General features: G+C 31.8%; 3 protein-coding genes across 3 annotated transcripts; 2 read left to right on the top strand and 1 right to left on the bottom strand.

Annotated features, from left to right (window-relative positions):
* Window positions 1–1,676: 1,676 nt before the first annotated feature.
* On the top strand, window positions 1,677–6,096 carry LOC120138457 (protein CLP1 homolog). Its single transcript, XM_039153914.1, has 10 exons — window positions 1,677–1,979; window positions 2,202–2,270; window positions 2,348–2,443; window positions 2,995–3,236; window positions 3,455–3,593; window positions 3,721–3,777; window positions 4,298–4,432; window positions 4,853–5,088; window positions 5,588–5,632; window positions 5,711–6,096. Exons 1-10 carry the CDS (start codon window positions 1,755–1,757, stop codon window positions 5,796–5,798), a joined length of 1,332 nt encoding a protein of 443 aa, XP_039009845.1. The 5' UTR covers window positions 1,677–1,754; the 3' UTR covers window positions 5,799–6,096.
* A 3,009-nt stretch (window positions 6,097–9,105) lies between these two features.
* LOC120138446 (auxin efflux carrier component 8-like) lies at window positions 9,106–10,831 on the bottom strand. The gene is made up of 5 exons (XM_039153905.1): window positions 10,245–10,831; window positions 9,898–10,088; window positions 9,755–9,827; window positions 9,437–9,671; window positions 9,106–9,351 (listed from the first exon to the last, which is right to left on the bottom strand). The coding sequence occupies exons 1-5, from the start codon at window positions 10,747–10,749 to the stop codon at window positions 9,285–9,287; spliced, it is 1,071 nt and encodes a 356-aa protein (XP_039009836.1). The 5' UTR covers window positions 10,750–10,831; the 3' UTR covers window positions 9,106–9,284.
* A 6,876-nt stretch (window positions 10,832–17,707) lies between these two features.
* On the top strand, window positions 17,708–18,085 carry LOC120138455 (uncharacterized mitochondrial protein AtMg00810-like). Its single transcript, XM_039153913.1, has 2 exons — window positions 17,708–17,823; window positions 17,923–18,085. Exons 1-2 carry the CDS (start codon window positions 17,708–17,710, stop codon window positions 18,083–18,085), a joined length of 279 nt encoding a protein of 92 aa, XP_039009844.1.
* The last annotated feature ends 1,425 nt before the right edge of the window (window positions 18,086–19,510 follow it).

The raw sequence follows: 19,510 nt of genomic DNA on the forward strand, positions 1-19,510 counted from the left end.
AACACATTTTGATGACAACTCCTCAAACCATATTTTTATTAAAAAAAGCCTCAAATTCGTTGAAACGACTTTAAAGTTATAATTTTTGGAACATGTCGACAATACTAAGTTAGAAAAACTAGTTTTTCACACGACACGCTACGATTGACTGTTTTTTAAACCATCATTATTTTTAAGGTAAAATGGATAATTTTATAAATGTTAAAGGTATTATTGATACAAAAGTGATAAATACTAAATTGAGAAACACATAAATGTTAGTAAAAGTGAACATTCAATCTAGTGGAGTAAAAAATCGAGTTATTTGAGTTGACGAATCGTATTTTATGTCTCAAATTTTATTTGAATTTTTTTATTTGAGTCGAGTTGTTTGAGTTTCTACACAAATTTAATTGTAATTATTTATAATATGAATCAATTATAATATATCGAATTTCTCTAACCATATAAGATATACATATATATTTCTTCACATTCTTTTTAATATTGTAATATTATTTAATAAATCGAATATAATCTAAAATTATAAAATATATTTATAATATTATTTTTTTAAAGAAGGTATTTTGAGGATAAAGTATTGATTGGAGCATAAAGGAGTCAAGAAATTGATGAGAAGAAAGAATTTATAAAAAATGTAGTTAAAAGATCAAATTGAATAAAATGCAAAATTAAAGACTAAATTGAAAAATAGAGTAAATTCACATTTAAAAATAGGAATTGAAGTTACATAGATATTCTATAGTGGTAGAGGAGCATATGATTCAAATTTGAAAAAAAAATGGACTTAAAATAATAGATTAAATGAAGAAATAAATTAATCATGTAAAATTATGAGACTAAATTGAAAAGAAGAAAAGAAGTTTTATTATCAAAAAGAGAAATTGAAGATACATAGGTACTCAACAATAGTCTAAGACTATGTGGTTTAAATTTGATAAAAATAGACTCAAAATAAAGGAAGAATTGAAGGAATAAGTAAATTAAAGACCAAATGATAAGTCTATCAAAATACTCAAAATAAAATTTTTATTTTTCGATTGATTCAAAATTTTTAAAATCCCACTCAAGTCAAACTTGATAATTTGAATTGAATCAAACAATATAAAATAACTCGACCAAATAACTCAAAATAAAAAAAATTCAATTTTTAAATTAGGTTGTGTTTTACTCACCCTAAAATGTTAGGCCAAAAAATGTATTAAGCTTTGTGGTTGGCAAAATCACTATAATAATGAATTGATTTTTTTATTTAATGGTGCTCTGAATTTATTTTTCAAATAAGATGTTTTATACAATACATAATGATATATATAGAGTATTTAACGTTTTTGTGATAATAAATAAAAGATCTGACGTTTTTTTTATATAAAAAAGAATGAACATATATGTACAGTCGATATAAAAAAGAATGATAAAATATATTAAATCTTTCATACGTCTTTATGATGGCCTTAAATAATTCATGTATTTTCCATAGATATTAATTATTTCAAGGTTTTTTATAAAATAATTTTGACAAGATAATATATTAGAAATTATTTTTTCCCACCTCATTATTTATGTGAAGTTATAATAAATCCAAATATAGAAAAGAATAGGAATTCCGCTTTTCCCTCGACGCAAGTAAGGTGCCGGTTTAAACTTCCGAATTCTACAAGCTACCTCAAACGGGTCGGGTCATTATAACCCTATATAATAAGTCCCCAAACAAACAAGGTCCGGCAATCCGATATCCCAATCTACCATAAACCATGTCTTACGGAGGTGCTACGAACATGATGGCACCGGCGATTGGTGGCTCCTCCTCGGCATCGTCGGTAAAGCAAGTGAAGTTGGAGAGGGAAAGCGAGCTCAGAATCGAGGTGGGTAATGAAACGCCGCTCAAACTTAGATTACTTAACGGCTCGGCGGAGATTTTCGGCTCCGAATTGGCCCCTGAGACGTGGCTCACTTTCCCTCCTCGCGTCAAATTTGCTGTAAGTGAATGATAATGCGGTTTTTGATAGGGTTATTGTTCTGATTAAAGTAAAACTTCAAAAACTTTCTTTGTTATTTTATCTTTGTTTCGATGCGTTTTTGTTTTATTTTTCAATTGCTTTCCAAATTGAGGGAGTTATATTACAACATGGTGCTTCGTTTCATGCATTTTTTTATTTGTTTATACAGTGTGGTATTAAAGGGAATTTGTTCATTTATAGGTTTTCACTTGGTATGGTGCTACAATTGAGATGGATGGTGCTACTGAAACTGATTATACGGCAGATGAGGTATCTATTTCTTCAAAGTTAGAATCCTGTGATTGTACATGGTAATTTCTGATGCTGTTGCAATGGTTGATTTGCAGACACCTATGATCAGTTACGTGAATGTAAATGCTGTACTAGATGCCCGGAGAAAACGTGCTAAAGCTTCGTCACCAAATGATTCTGAAGCATCCAAGGTATTTTATCATTTCTTTCTTATAACAGAATACTTGAAATGAATAGTGTAGGGTTGATAGTGTCAGATATGGCTATTTTCTCGACATGGGTATGCTTAATTTTTCCCCATATTTTTTTTATATGTGTGTGTGCGCCCGCCCGTGCGTATGTGTATGCACACCCATGTGTGTGTGTGTGTCAACGATGTGTCGGAAGTAACTATAAAGACTGGTGTTTTAGAGAAATGAAGAGTCCGGGTTTTTTCACGTGTAGCTTTAACAAGAATTATGAGATTTGGTTTTAAGTTAAGACAATGCTGCTTTGGTAGCGGTTTATCTTTTTTGACTACATCATCAATTTTATAGGCTTCTATTATCATATTACACTTATACCAACCATTTTTGGTATTAATAATACCCTTAAAGGATTTACTTTTTGTTCCTTCATTTCTCCTTTTGCTTTGGTTTCTCCGTGCTCCATTCCATGTAAGCTAATAGCAGTTGTTTACAGCTCCATGTGAAATGCACAACTTTGTTTATTTTATCTCAATGTGATCTTTTTGGTGGTCCAGGGACCCAGAGTGATTGTTGTGGGGCCTACAGATTCTGGAAAGAGCACCTTATCAAGGATGCTTCTTAGTTGGGCAGCTAAACAAGGTTGGAAACCTACCTTTGTGGATTTAGATATAGGCCAAGGATCTATAACTGTTCCCGGAAGTATTGCCGCTACACCAATTGAACTGCCCATTGATCCAGTGGAAGGAATTCCTCTTGAGATGCCTCTTGTTTATTTTTACGGTCATACAACTCCTAGGTAAGTAATTTTTTGGGTTTCTTTTGGTCATATACTTTCTTTGGACTAAAGATGCAGCTCATAGGTAAGTAATTCTTGGGTTTCTTTTGATCATATACTTTCTTTGGATTAAAGACAGTCTGATTGATACAAATGAGAAATTTTCTCTGGACAAATGCTTTTTGTTAGATTCAATTGTCATTACTAATTATGATATTCAAGGATCTTGTTTTCTGCAGTAATAATGTAGATTTGTATAAAACTATTGTGAATGAGCTTGCTCAAATGCTGGAGACTCAATTTTCTCGTAATGCTGAATCTCGAGCTGCTGGCATGGTTATCAATTCTATGGGTTGGATAGAAGGTACCGGCTATGAGGTAATGAAACGTGAACATCCTAAAGATGTAAATGTTGATAAAGTGATTGATATAAAAGAGTATTATTGTTTCTCTCCTTCCCTTTCTGTGTTTCCAAATTTTATTGATGTAACATATCTTAACACAGTTGCTTCTTCATGCAATTGATACATTCAAGGCCAGTGTCATCTTAGTTTTGGGTCAGGTAATGAACAACATTATCCTTTCTACTCAGCCAAACTAAGCTGTTCTGGAAGCATTGCTTTTATGTTGAGCTTATTATTAAAATATTTATTTATTTCATTTTTTTAAATATTAGAGATATTTTGGATGTCTAGTATTATAAGTTTCCTTTATGTAAGCCCAGTGTAAATAAGCTGTAAAATAATTAGTGTCACAACTTTTCTTCTAATTATTGTTATGATGATGATGATGTTCTTTGACTTGATAGAAAAAACTGGAGGTTTTCCATAACCCTGAATTTTGTTGAGTTCCATCTTTTTTCCTATTCGTATTTCAGTCATAATTATGCTGTTTTACTGCTGTTTTTCTTCTTAACCACGTTTCTTTTATGGAATGTGTTGCTTTAGACTTCCAACTTGTAGACTTCAATCCAAACGCAATTATTGCTGCTACTGGAATTATTCTTAAATTAAGAATACATGGATCTTTCTTGTTTCGTAGTTGTGTTTGTTTATGAAGTAATCTTTCTAATCCCTTTGCAGGAAAAACTTTTCAGCATGCTCAAGGCTGTTGCAAAAAATAAGCCTAATGTGGATGTTGTGAAGCTTCAGAAGTCAGGGGGTGTTGTATCAAGGAATGCGAAATTTCGTCAGAAGGCTAGAGGTTACAGGATAAGGGTAAATGCTACATTTATCTGTGGATAGATTCTTTCATTTTTTATCGTAGTTTCCTTCCGTGTTTGTTTCACCTGAAATTCATTGTTTCATTCATGCTTGTGAGTTGTGACAACCTTGTCAAGTAAAAATTGAATATTAAGCATGAAGAATGATAAAATGGACAACTTTGATTTTTGTTAACATCACAATGCAATGAATTATTGTTTTTGTTTCGTATCTCTTTGCGTTTAGGCAACCAAATTTTATACTTCGTTTTAATTGCATTGTGATAGTCCAGTTCATTGATGCCTTAAAAGCTTGTTTCCTTCTATTTTCTATAATTTGTTCCTTCATTTAGATGGCAATGCTCTTGATTTTGTATACTTTACGTTTTGTTTTCATCCTCCTGACAAAGCAAGTACATGCTGCAAATTCTTCCAGGAGTACTTCTATGGCCTCACAAATGATCTTTCCCCGCATTCTAATATTGCAAACTTCAGTGATCTGCTTGTCTATCGAATTGGCGGTGGTCCACAGGCACCAAGATCGGCTTTACCAATTGGTGCAGACCCTGTTGCTAGCCCTCTGAGAGTAACACCTGTGAATATCGACAGGGATTTGCTTCATATGGTTCTTGCTGTTTCATATGCCAAGGAGCCTGATCAAATTTTGTCAAGGTTAGTTGTTTTTTCTTGAATGTCTGACTAGGCAGCACAAGTGGTTTTTTAGATCTATCCTATATAAGTCGATAAGGCTCAGATCGGTTTTACTATTATTTTAAATGTCTAAGAATGACCAAATTTTCTCAAGGCAAGTATAGAAAGTATCTACTTAGCAATTTTATAAATTTCTAGTCGTCAGTCAGTCATTGGGATAAATACTTGAGGTTTCTACTGTTTTTGAGTGTTCAAATTGACTGCTGGCACAGTCGGTACTTTCAACCTGTTATATAAATCTAACCTCAGTTCCATTTTATGTTATTCCGACTTTTCATTTCTTTTGATCCTCCAAGGATCTTCCAATAAAATGGAAAATTTGGGAGAAAAATTGGACATTCCCCGTAGTCCAAGTAACATAGGTACCGTTTTGTCACGTGTATAGCAGACCGCTAGCTTACACGACTACAAAATTTACCTGTTGAGCAACCTACTAACGACCGGATTTTTTTTGTCGCAGTAATGTTGCTGGGTTTATTTACATCACTGACATTGATATTCAGAGGTTGGAATCATGTGCTTCAATAATCACTTTAATTATAGCTTCTTTTACGTTTCTCATTAACAATTTGTGGATTTGTAGGAAGAAAATAACATACCTTGCACCATCAGCTGGGGAATTGCCAAGCAAATATCTTATTGTGGGGACCTTGACTTGGCTTGAAACTTGAACATTCTTTTGATCAAATAATTGTTACAGGTGTTCAAGTTCATCCTCAAACCCAGAATTCTACCTGCAAATTTCTCAATTTTCTACTATTTGTAACAACGGAGCTTCAGTTAACAAGTCCAATGGCTTGTACTTTTAAAGCTGTTCTTTTATGTTTTCAGTGGCTTGAAGGACAAACCGGTGCAGTCTTTGGTTGCCTGTTCAATTAGTTTGATTAGTCTGAGTTGTTGAACTAGATGGTGTAACTAAAAATAATTATTTAAATATTTATCATATATTTGATTTTAATTTAGATTTAATTGATTTAAAATCTTTAAATTGCATCCTATATAGAAAACATTTTTTTAAGGCATACTGTCAAAATTAGCCCCAATGTTTATTAAAATGATTATTTTAGCCCTTTCTTTTAGTATTTTAATCCTTAACATTTAATTTTAGGGTAAAAAGGTTTGAAATGTTTTTATTAAATAGGCACTTAAACTTTTATTCTTCAAGTTAAATCTTTTTTAAGCATTTTGGTTCATAATGTTTCTTTTTAGGGTACATTTTTATTTTTTAGTTTGGAGTGTTAATTGTCTATTAACTAATAGTTTTTATTCATAGAGTGGTCTTTTTTATCTTAAAATAAAATGTTAGATAAAAATGCTCAAAAATAAATAGAGGTTAAAATGATTTTTTAGACTAGTGTTAGAGATATGTTTTTTAGGAAAAAAAATACCTTGATCTTTGTACTTTTAAAAGAAATTCAATGTGACCCTTAAATTATTTTTGCACTTAGTGTGACCCTCGAATTTAAAAAAAGAACTTAATGTACTCTTTTAACTAACGATTTTCATCGTTAATTGTTATGATGTTGATGTGACATTTCACGATATTAACATGACAATTAATGGTTATTGATAATATGATAAATGAACTAAATTGATTTTTTTATTAAATTCAAGAGTACACTTAATTTTTAAAAATTCAAATATTTATTTAATTTTTTAAAATTATTTTGAATTTATTCCCTTGCAAAAACTCATGTATATATATATATATATATATATTTGAACTCATTTAAAAAGTACTCATGCATTGATTGCTCAAGTTACAAGATCATCTCGAGCATAAATTTACTATAATCTAATCATCATTCTTCGTCTCAAAGAACTCCACAATCCTGTATTTTTTAATCTTCTCGATTAGAGACTCCTGCAGTAGGTGGGAATGCTAGGCTCTTGGAATGGTTCTAACTATATGACAAAAAGCAAAATTCAAATTCCTAAAGTAAGTTGCCTCCTCAACTCTAACATCCTCCAAAGGTCTACATCCTCAATATCTGGGACTAACCCATCCCTTGCATCTTCGGCACGAGATGCACGAGTCTTCTTCTTACCCTTCAAGCTATACTTTGAAACCATCACCAAAACCCCAGCTTTGGAAGAGTACACTCGTAGACTTAGGTGCATAAATTCACTGACATCTTATAATGACTTATTGGGTTGACCTAGAAGAAATTTAACCTAATCTTTCGTGCCATAAAATATAACACCCAAACCTATCTTAGAATAATCGATAAATCAGATGTGTCTTATTGGGTCACTAGAATGATTGGCAAATTAGAAACCATTCATTTTACGCTTAAATACGAGATCAACCTTGTAAAAACACTAAACGGGATAGAAAGCGTAATCTTGCGAGTTTAAAATAGTTGTATAGAATTAGAGCTTCGTTTAACAATCCCAACCTACGTAAAAAACAAATTAATTAACAAAAAATATATTAAAATCCTATAAATATATACCCACTAATAAATGAAGTTGTACTTTGATGAATGCGCTGGAATTCTTCATCGATGATGCTCCTTTAGCACGAACTCAAATAAAACTAATACGTATACATAAATAATTTGAACGTTGAGTTTTACAAGCTCAGTGGTACACATATACTCTATTATATTTTATAAAGTTCATAAACATAAGCAAAGAGATATGGGCATATAACCGTCTTAACTTATTAGCTAAGTAACATAGTTTAACAAATACATAAGCGAATAGAGTAGCATATGTCGAATCACATTATATGTTACCTTTTTATAGTGAACTTTCACAATACCATAATAATGGTCATATCCACACAAATCAATCTACTTACCTATAAAGTAGATCGTACTAATAAGTTTCACTATACTGTATATTTATTAGGTATCTAGATGGTCTTGAGCCACTATAGTCGAATATCTTATTATAATTTCGAATGTTCATATTACTTTCACTAAAGTCGCACAAATAGATAATTTTCATAAGCTACATATAATCATATTATCATCATACCTATTTATCATAACAACACCACTTAGATATATATGATACTCACAAACTAAGCACAAGCCTTCATCATAACTTTATCACATATTCATAATTTAGAGTTTTCTTATTTTAATTTTATTAAGCATAGTATTTTGATCATTTCAGCTCAAATGAATCTTTATTAGCCTTAATTAGCAATGAAGAACAATTTAAAACATTGTTAAATTATTTTTAAGCTAATAACTACAAAAGATATTGATACTTCACCTTGAGTATCTATACTCAATTGGGGATACCGATACTCATAATAGAGTATCAATACCAAAATGATGTACTAAAATTTGTTAAAGTATCGATACCATATAAATGAGTCTCGATATTGTACGAATAATATTAGTACTAAATGAAAAAAGAATCTATACCGCTCTTTGAAAAACATAAATTTTAAAGGTATTTACATGGTATCGATACTCATTCATTGAGTCTAATTACTTAAATTTAGAAAACTCAAATAACCTATAAAATTAATTTATTTTTATAATTTTTGAAATTATTTATGTATTATATTTTTATTGTATTGATATAAATTAATTGTGTAACTTTATATTAAAACTAAAGAATAGCTTATTGGTTGCAAAACATATGTACATGAAAAATGATAACCCAAATTCGAGATTATGAGACATAAATTTAATTTTAATTTTTTATATGAATTTATTATAATACTATATTGTTTTATACACCATCGCATCATCAGAAATATGCTGCGAAAAAGAAAGCCAAAAAATAAGAAATAAATGTCTGATGCTTTTAGCAATCACATGCACGAACAGTGGAGAGTAGTCGGCCACATGATTTTATGCACAAATTGTGGACAGATTTAAGCATTTTCTTTTGCAGATTTAATGTATTCGAATCTTGAAAAGAAAATATAACTAAAGAATACAAGTTCATTATTGACACAGTAATGTATTGGAAAAATCAGCAGTTCTAGATTCTGTTCAGTTTAATGTAGTAACTTGTATAAATGATGGTTTCCCCCCCAGGAAACAATCAACAATGTCAAACAATTTTCAGAAACTGAATTGGACGTCTACAAGTATATGATATCCATCTATGAAACTTTCCCAGAATTTGATGTCTGGTTACTGATTCTGGAAAAAAAAATTGCAGCATTTTCCAGGAATTTTTTTTCTTCAAAATCCTAGAAGAAGATAGTACACCAATGCCACAGGTAAGGCAATGAGCATACCGAAGATTACCCTGAAACAAACACCAAATCAAACCTCATTATTTTCATTTTAAAAAAACAAAACAAGATCTTTTAAGGAGTATATATTATGATTACCCTGTGCTTAATATATCAGGATGAATATTGTACTCTTTGGCGAAAACAAATGGAACGACTCCTTGAGGGAGAGCAGCCTGCACGATTGCCACTCTCAATAATCTGCCTTTAAGTCCGAGGGTGGTAGACGCTGCTGCCATTAGAGCTGGTCCGGCCATGAATTTCATCCCCATCGCTACGGCTGCCATTCGAATACCGCAGGCTATTATGCTTGGCCGTGATGCCATGAACAGACCTATTAAGTGACAGCAACAAATGAATATTGATTGTGGATGTAACAGATGTTATCAGAGAGAGTCGAAACAACATAACTCGTACCTAAGCTGAACATCGCCATGCCAAGTCCTCCACTTGATAGTATCGCTATTGATTTTTCAACAATGGCAGGGAACTTAATGTCCACTACAACAGATATCAGCCCTCATTAAAGAAAACTAAACAAATTTCATCTTCAATGCTGCTTGAAAAGCCAACCTGAATTGAACGCTTGCCCATATAAGTCCCAGTACGGTTGCATGTGTATTTGGGTTCGTCATTAGCTTCTTCCCCACTGTCATGAAAATCTGCTTTGCTTTGGATTTCTTTGCTCTGGTTTGTGCCGCATCTTCTCCTCCCTCTTTCCCTTGTTCTTCTTCAGGGTGCTCTTCGTCCCCTTCTTTTCAGAATATTAAAATAACTATGCTATCATATATTTAAATCATATGGAATTTGGACCCACTTGATTTATCTTTTGCTACTAAAGTTGACTGAAAGTAGCTTGGAATGCAAACCACCACTGATGTTTATGAAAAATCAATAAAAACTTTACCTGAAGCAGCTGCTACGGTCTCAGAGGAAGCTTTGGTAGCATTTAGCTCAAACAAAAGCAAGAGCAAATTATACCAAATTAAACTTTGTAGAACAACAATCTGAGCCAAAAGGGTGGCCGACATATCTCCATACATGGCCCTCAACAGTGGGATTCCGAGAATTAAAGTGTTCGGCATCGTCGATAAGGAGAGGCCGGTTATGATCGACGGCAAACCGCCACGGGAAGTGAGCTTAGTGACGGCAAACAGAACGAGGAAAGCCAGTAGCTTCTGCAGGAAATCGGCGAGGATGAGTTTGAGGTTCATCTTGTAAGGGTTGTTTTCGGAGATGACTTGGAAGGACAAGAGTGGGATTGAGAATTTGGCCACGAACTTGTTGATGCCTGCGCATTGTTCTGGGGTGAACAGCTTCATCCATTTCACGGATACGTAGGCTAAAATCATGGCGAAGTATAAAGGGACAGTGGCTGCCACCACATGATAAACATCTGCCAGGGAAATCATGGTGAAACCACTGATATAAACAACAATGTCTGGTCTTTTTTCTTAATATCAACCTTGGAAATGAACCTCTTTATGTATGCTCTATTGGTTTTCTTCGTTCAGATTTATAAAAAGAAAGAAAAGTGAGGAAAGATCGGTTCCTGAAGAAGAAGCTTGATATTCCCAAAAATGGCCTTTGGGTTTAATTACAATGTTTCAAGTTACAAAATTCGATTATTTTCAACTCCAAATTTAATTTAATTGATTCAAAAGATTTTTTTATTCATTTTCCTTAATATTCCTAAAATGTAATCAGGGTAAACTATGCATTTAGTACCTAAACTATCAATTTTAGTCTGTTATAGTACCTAAACTATCAATTTTAGTCTGTTATAGTACCTAAACTTTCATTTTTTTCAAAATCATACCTAACATTTAGTTTTTGTTTCATTTTAATACCCACAGTTAAAGACTTAACAGATGGGCTCACCGACCGCCGCGTCTATAGTCATCGACTGTTGCATTCGTCAGTCAATGAAGCCCAAACTTTCTAATCCGCCCCTTTTCGACCTCCTAAACGCGATTGTGACATCCGTTTCAACAAGGAACGCCTCAATCTCCATAAATCAACGATGGACTCTTCGATTTCTTTATCCTCCAATTCCCATGGTCCACCGTCTGATGGTCATTCTCTAGCGGTCTATCATTCCGATTGAACCTCCATCTACCGAAGTTATGTCATGTCAGTCCGTCTATTAAGTTTTTTTACCGTGGGGTACTAAAATGAAATAAAAACCAAACGTTAAGTATGATTTAAAAAAAAATGAAAGTTTAGGTACTAAAATAGATCAAAACTGATAGTTTAGGTACTAAATATACATTTTACCCATTTAATTAAAATGTGTGTGAAGATAAACTAATTTATATTAAATTTGAATACAAAATATTAATGGAGAAGTTTGCTTAATCCATTTTCTAAAATGATCATAAGATTTAGACTCGGTGAGTGGACATCACACTAAAAGGAATGTTCTTTTTCCCTGTATACTTAAATTCAAACAATTATATCTATAAAGTGTGTTATTAATAGGGTAAAACAATTCTAAATAGATACATCATCATTCGGTTCATTAATTATATTATAAATCATCAATACATCAAATATTATTTTTTTTCCTTCACGTGAACTACTAAAACTTTTTTCTTTACATGTATTTATTTATTTATTTGCTGTTGAAGTATAAGAGACAGGTGAGCATACAAGTATAAAGAAGAAGGGAAAGTCAGGGTAGTTTTGTCATTATGGATTGAAAAGGTGGATTCCAGTTTCCTTGTGGTTATGTTTTACTGGTTCCGCTCTTCTTTATGGAAATGGAGGGAGGGCTTATACATATAGGCTAAACCCTAAAAAATAAACAAAATCATAGCACTTTCTTTTGATTTTTCATGAATTCAATCTCAAAGACCAAACGAAGAGTCATGTTTGTTTTATTTTTTCTTCTTCGTTTAAAAAAAAAAAAATCATATTTTTGAGTTATTAAAGGTCATAAAAAAGGAAAAAGACATTTCTTTACTAAATGTATAAAATCATCTTGAGAAAATCAAATAAATTTTCTAAGCTAAATCTAAACAAATCATTGTTGGATCATAGAAATAACACAAAGGGTTATCTTTTGAACCCATGCAAACCTTTTTTAAACAAATTCATTTTTTTATTAAGCGGAGATATTATATTGCAAAGGTAAATGTCGAGGATCGAACCTACAAAAGGTGAAATAATATGAGTATTTTGACCACTAAATCAAATAATAGATCTCAAATAAAACAAATTCACCTTTGATACTTAAGTTATTTACTTCAATAAGTGCTTATTTTAAATAATAGAGTTAAATGGATAACATGTCCTAAACTATGACTATAATTCTAAATTAGTCCTTAAACTTTTGAACATTTTAATTTCATCCTCAAATTATGACCTTCATTTAAATTGGTCCCAAACTTTTTGAATATTTCAATTTCATCCCAAACTATACATTTATACTAATCACATCTCTTGTTAATAAAATTGTTAGGCCAAGTTATATTATTATATGTTTAAAAAACAAAATTTGGGTTAAACTATGGTTGAAATTGATTACATATTTGGATGAATTTAGGGATGGAATTTGAATATTCAAAGTTTGTGGGGACCAATTTAAAAAGAGGACCATGGTTTAGGGATGGAATTAGAATGTTCAAAAGTTCAAGGACTAATTTAGAATGAGAGTCATAGTTTGAGGATGAAATTGGAATATTTAAAAGTTTAAGGATCTATTTAAAATGAGGGTTATAGTTTGGGGACATATGATGCAATTAATTCTAAATAATATTTTAATTAATTTTAACCCAAGGAAGTAAATGTCAGAAACACCCTTGAGGGATTTGTATTCTTAGCTTAGGATTTAGATTGCTTCATGGAATATTTTTGGAAGAAGGAATAAAGAAGTGAATTGCAAGGGAAGTAATTGGAAGTACAGATGACAGTGGCATTTTTTTCTAATTGTAGTTAAAATTTTGGGAATAAGTGTTGTGGTGAAATCACTTTTTGAAATGTGAAACTCTTTCTTCATGTTGTTGAACAATAAAGAGATCCTTTAAAATTAGGGCAATATCTTGCTCCCAAGGTCTTTCCATTTATATCTTGTTTCTTTTCTTTTTTGGTACAATGGAATCTTCAAAGTTTTGGGAAAATTACTGATGTTGAAATTTAAACTTAGAGTTATTATGATTTATTTCATTTGATTAATATGGAGTAAGTATAATATAATATTTGTTCAAAGATAACTCTCAATCATTTGACATTAAACATTCACAATTATTATGATTTATTGGATATTAATGATTGTAAAAAAAATTCTTCTCGATATAACCTATATTTTTACTGCATTTTAGCTCATGGGTTGTGAACAGCAAATTTGCCTGTTTATCCAAATATATGAACAGGAAACAAAAACACTTTGTCATGGATAAATCGGTTAAGTTTGCTATGAGTTTTTGTATTATATTAAAAAGTAATTTAATCTTTTTATTATAGAAAATATTTTTCAACTCCTATGTGTTTGAGAAAGTCAATATTTTACTTTAAAAAGTAAGGATCCTTAAAAGATTTTGAAATTTTAGGTGTGATTGAGTTTTGTATTATGGTTTACACACTCTTTAATTATCTATCAATTTTGAAATTTTAAAATTGATCCTTAAAAAATAATTTATTCCACATATATTTCAAGATACATGTTTAGGTGTGTTTGAATAATTTTTTTTTAAAAAAAAGATAGTAAAAGAATAAAAACTTGTATTATTTCTTAATTTTGAAAATTTTAATGAAACTCTTGTTCTCATTCTAAATCTAAAAATACTAACTAAAATCTTGGTTGTTTTTATTGATGATTTATTATTATTTTTAACTTTTACATGAAATTTCTTAAAAGCTTATAAAATTTAAACATAAAATTAGATAGGGTTCATAATGTTGGTTTTTTTGTGTGTGCTTTTGACTATGACTTGAAGTCTTTGTTGCAGAGTTATAAATGCTTGTAGCTTTTGTATATTTTATATGTTAGATTCTACTAATAGTATGTTGTGTAATTGATTTTGATTTAAATAAATTGACTTTTAAAAATCATATTCTAACTTAAAGTTCAATTGTTTTCCTTTGAATAGTAATAAAACTAAAATTCAAAAGGAAATATGAAATGTTTGCTTCATGTGTTATTTCTTGGTGTTAATATAGAAAGGGTAAGGAACAAAAATACTAATGATATTTCTGATCATTACAATTTCAAAAGTTACGAAACAATTTTTAAATTTGTTCAAGTTTATCACTATTTATAACATGCAATAACTATATGTAATAATTTGATAAGTTTAATGATTAGTTATAAATCCTAAAATTTAACAACTAAAAGATTATTTTTGACATAGTTTAGTGACCATTCATATAATTTAACACATATAAAAACTAGTATATGTCGATGTTTTGTTGAAAATTTTAATGAAACTCTTGTTCTCATTCTAAATCTAAAAATACTAACTAAAATCTTGGTTGTTTTTATTGATGATTTATTATTATTTTTAACTTTTACATGAAATTTCTTAAAAGCTTATAAAATTTAAACATAAAATTAGATAGGGTTCATAATGTTGGTTTTTTTTTGTGTGCTTTTGACTATGACTTGAAGTCTTTGTTGCAGAGTTATAAATGCTTGTAGCTTTTGTATATTTTATATGTTAGATTCTACTAATAGTATGTTGTGTAATTGATTTTGATTTAAATAAATTGACTTTTAAAAATCATATTCTAACTTAAAGTTCAATTGTTTTCCTTTGAATAGTAATAAAACTAAAATTCAAAAGGAAATATGAAATGTTTGCTTCATGTGTTATTTCTTGGTGTTAATATAGAAAGGGTAAGGAACAAAAATACTAATGATATTTCTGATCATTACAATTTCAAAAGTTACGAAACAATTTTTAAATTTGTTCAAGTTTATCACTATTTATAACATGCAATAACTATATGTAATAATTTGATAAGTTTAATGATTAGTTTATAAATCCTAAAATTTTAACAACTAAAAGATTATTTTTGACATAGTTTAGTGACCATTCATATAATTTACACATATAAAAACTAGTATATGTCGATGTTTTGGTTTGTAATTATAATATTATTGTAAACGAAGATAATAAAATCTAAAGTTACAATAGAAACTAATTTTACATCTACATTTCTTAAATAATATTATAGATCTCTGACTAATTTTTCTTCATCTATATTTCTTTTTTCCGACCACAATATTTCTTTGATTTGACTAACAAAAATTCCAATACAACAAAAAGGTCCCAAACTTCAATTTTAATGGCATCTTGTCTGTTTCTTGTCTCCAATGCATGGATATCATGCATAAAGCATGTCTTTAAATCAAATATATACTGAAATTATTTAAGGAATATATGTGTCATTTTAGTCAGAAAGAAAATATCTTCACTGTCCGCTCCATTACCATTTTCTTCATATTCAAGAAAAGAATGCTTTATTACTTATTTTCTTCAATTAATTGATTTTAAAAACCAAATTAAAGTTTGTATATTTTTTAAATTTTATAGAATAATTTTTCTTAAATTTGTTGATGGTAAAATAGTAGTTGTCACGGTTGATAATAGTTTACTCCTTTCGATTTAGATGAAGAGTCGTGATCTGTGATTCTGATTAACTAAAGAAGATGACACACAGAATATAAAGAAGGGTTGAGAGAGAGAAAGAGAGAGATCTTCCCCTTTAGTTTTACATGATAGTTTATATATATACCTTTAGCATTGGTGTCAAATATATTATGATAAACATTTATAAGTCAGTAGGGTGAGTAAATCTTATCATCATATAGTAGATTTAGTTAGTGATAAGATTAATACTGTTGAATGATGAAGCTGTTATTGAATGATGAAGCTATGTGTACGGTTAGTGGATAGTTAGGAAGCTGTTAGAAATGGTTGTTAGTTGTTAACTGTTCGAAATGGTTGTTAGTTGTTAAGCAGTTATAGAAGTTGGTTGTAAACTCTTGTATATAAAGAGTGTTATAGTTCAATTAATAACATGCATTATGGTTTGATGATTTGCTGGTATAGTTACTTCCTCACATGGTATAGGTTACATGTGTTTAGCAGCTAGTGGCAGAATATATATTTCCAGACATGTTATCTTTGATGAGTTTACCTTTCCTTTTGCAGGGCTGAAGGATCGAGTAATACACCTCGAGTTAATAAAAAAGGTCTGTTGAACTTGAAATTGTCACTGACATAAGGAAGTTTCGAGGCAACTTGGCTGGTGCAGGACAAGGAATAACTTCTGATGACATAAATCTGGCTGCCTTGACTGAAGCTGTTCCACAGGAAAATGTTAGTGCGGGTGAAACTAGTATGGATTCCCTAGAAGTTGCTACTCAACAAGGTATTGATGAAGAAGGTGGTGTAGTTAGTGCAACTAAAGATGTTGAGTTAGCAAACCAAAGGCAGACTGTGGCAGTGACTGGTTCATTTGACAATGATGCCTCTTTAAGAAAGGGAAATGGTGCCAGTTTATTGAACCACCATTCGATACTGACAAGAAGTAAATATGCAATATTTAAGCCTAAAGTGTATGTGGCTAGCTATGATGACATAGAACCCCTTAATGTTCATGAAACAATTTAGTCACCTCATTAGAGAGTAGCAGTGCATTCTGAGGTTGAAGCTCTAAGAAAGAATGGTACGTGGACCCTAGTGAAACTACCTGAAGGACGATCAGTGGTGGGGTGTAAATGGATGTTCAAATTGAAAAAGAACCCTGATGGCTCTATAGCAGGTATAAAGATATATGAGTAGCTAAAGGTTTTTCTCAAATGCTAGGAAATGAATTTGGTGAAACATTCAGTCCAGTTGTTAGGTTTGCAACGTTGAATGTAGTTCTTTCACTAGATGTTACAAATGGCTGGTAGTTACGCTAGGTGGACGTGAACAATGCGTTTCTGTATGGTGATCTGCATGAAGAGGTGTTCATGTAGCAGCCACCTGGTTTCGAGCAAGTAGTTGTAGATGGTAGTCCCTTGGTGTGTAGATTAGAAAAAGCGTTGTATGGGTTACGCCAAGCCCCTCGAAACTGGCATGAAAAATTGAAGAATTGCCTAGTTAAGATCGGGTTTAAAGAGTCTTCAGCAGATACTTCTCTGTTTGTTCTCTAGGAAGATGGTAAATGTATCTACATACTCGTGTATGTTGATGATATAGTGTTGACTAGAGGTTCGAATGAACAGACTGAAAAGTAGTGAAATTGCTTGGGAGAGAGTTTTCCTTGAAGGATCTTGGTGATCTACATTACTTTTTGGGCATAAAAGTTAAGCGTCGTGGTAGCTCATTAATTCTTAGTCAAAGGAAGTTTATTCTAGAATTGTTGATGAGGACAAAAATGAGCACTGCAAATCCTGCATCTACACCAATGCTTGTGTTTGCTAAATTGAGTAAAGATACGGGGGAGTTGCTTCAGGATGCTTATGAATATCAAAGCATTGTAGGTGCATTATTGTATGCTTGTCACACTCTTCCATACATAACATTTAGTGTGAACAAGGTAGCACAATACATGCATGCTCCAAGATAAGAACATCTTGTTGTTGTTAAGAGGTTTTTGAGGCATTTAGTGGGAACTATTAATCATGGCTTGGTCGTTGCACCGACAGTAACAGGATTCAATGTAGTAGCTTTTGCTGATGCTGATTGGGCTACAAGCGCTGATGATCGCAAATCTATCTTGGGCTATTGTGTGTTTATAGGTGATATCTTGTAATGTGGAACTCGAAGAAACAAAAGTCAGTTTCCAGATCGACTATGGAAGTTGAGTATAGAAGTGTAGAAGATGTTACTGCTGAAACAACATGGGTGGATGCTCTCCTAAATGATTTAGGCGTTGCAAGGCAGAAAATCCCAATAATTTGGCGTGATAACAACAGTGTTGTAGCCATGACAACTAATCCTGTCTATCATTCAAAGAGTAAACATGTTGAACTTGATGTTCACTTTGTTCGTGAGAAGGTGGTTGATGAACTATGTTCCAGGAAGTCATCAGATTGTTGATGGATTCAAAAAGCCATTAACTGCTGCTCATTTTGAAGTGTTTAAAGCCAGGGTGAATGTGCAGTCTTTTTTGTGGGAGAAAGAAGAAGAAGTACGAAGAATATTGAATGATGAAGCTGCTATTGAATGATGAAGCTCTGTGTACGGTTAGTGGATAGTTAGGAAGCTGTTAGAAATGGTTGTTAACTGTTAACTGTTAGAAATGGTTGTTAGTTGTTAGTTGTTAAGCAGTTATAGAAGTTGGTTGTAAACTCTTGTATATAAAGAGTGTTATAGTTCAATGAATAACATGCATTCTGGTTTGATGATTTGTTGGTGTAGTTACTTTCTCACATGGTATCAATCGCCATAAGTTCCTGGAGTCCTCTGTTTCTTGCTGCGTAATTGAGAGTGTACTTGTTGAGCGTGGAAGATGGTTATCCAACAAGTTTGATATGGTATTCTTGGTTGATTAACAGATCTTTAAGGTGTTTCTTGTTATTCTTTTGTGGTTTCATGTTCACTAACAAGAAAATCAATATGGTATTGGATGAAACAAAACTCTTGTTATGGAAACAACAAGTTTTACTTACTGTTCGTAGTCATAGACTTAAGCGCATTCTCACCGGTGTTATGCAATATCCACCGGAGATGACTATTGATGAAGATGGAAGCATAGTTCCCAATGAAGCGTATGGTGATTTTGTAGCCCAAGACAGTGTGTGTTAGCGTCGTGGTTGCTGTCTACCATTAGTCCACATCTTCTGTCTCAGTTTTCGGGAGCTGAGACAGCTGCATCGATATGGGCTACGGTGTTGCAATACTTTGCAACCAGGTCTTCAACCTCCGTGATGAGCTTACATTGTAAACTCTAGTCTCTCAAGAAAGGAGAAGACAATATGCGGGTTTACATTGCTAAAGTCAAAAAGATTTGTGAAGCCTTGGCTTCATGTGGAAGCCCGATTCCTCTTGTAGGGCATATTGCCAGTATTTTGAAAAGGCTACCGCATGAATATCATCCATTTATGGCTGTTATTACATCGAGTGGTGACATGTTGCCCTTAGATAAAGTTTGTACCATGTTGATAGATGCAGAGACATAAATTGATGGTTTTGCATCTCAAGAAGAAACCGTGATGGCTGCGACTCATGTTGCTCG

This window comes from Hibiscus syriacus, unplaced genomic scaffold (assembly GCF_006381635.1).
Source record: "Hibiscus syriacus cultivar Baekdansim isolate YM2019G1 unplaced genomic scaffold, ASM638163v2 tig00110692_pilon, whole genome shotgun sequence".
NCBI lineage: Eukaryota > Viridiplantae > Streptophyta > Magnoliopsida > Malvales > Malvaceae > Hibiscus > Hibiscus syriacus.

Coding starts and splice junctions, on each gene's coding strand:
- LOC120138457 (XM_039153914.1), top strand. CDS start 1,755: ATGTCTTACGGAGGTGCTACGAACATGATGGCACCGGCGATTGGTGGC. Junction 3,237..3,454: donor TACGGTCATACAACTCCTAG/GTAAGTAATTTT, acceptor TGTTTTCTGCAG/TAATAATGTAGATTTGTATA. Junction 3,594..3,720: donor TAGAAGGTACCGGCTATGAG/GTAATGAAACGT, acceptor ATCTTAACACAG/TTGCTTCTTCATGCAATTGA.
- LOC120138455 (XM_039153913.1), top strand. CDS start 17,708: ATGAGCACTGCAAATCCTGCATCTACACCAATGCTTGTGTTTGCTAAA. Junction 17,824..17,922: donor AGCATTGTAGGTGCATTATT/GTATGCTTGTCA, acceptor TGTTGTTAAGAG/GTTTTTGAGGCATTTAGTGG.
- LOC120138446 (XM_039153905.1), bottom strand. CDS start 10,749: ATGATTTCCCTGGCAGATGTTTATCATGTGGTGGCAGCCACTGTCCCT. Junction 10,089..10,244: donor GACCGTAGCAGCTGCTTCAG/GTAAAGTTTTTA, acceptor TCTGAAAAGAAG/GGGACGAAGAGCACCCTGAA. Junction 9,352..9,436: donor CCTGATATATTAAGCACAGG/GTAATCATAATA, acceptor TGTTTGTTTCAG/GGTAATCTTCGGTATGCTCA.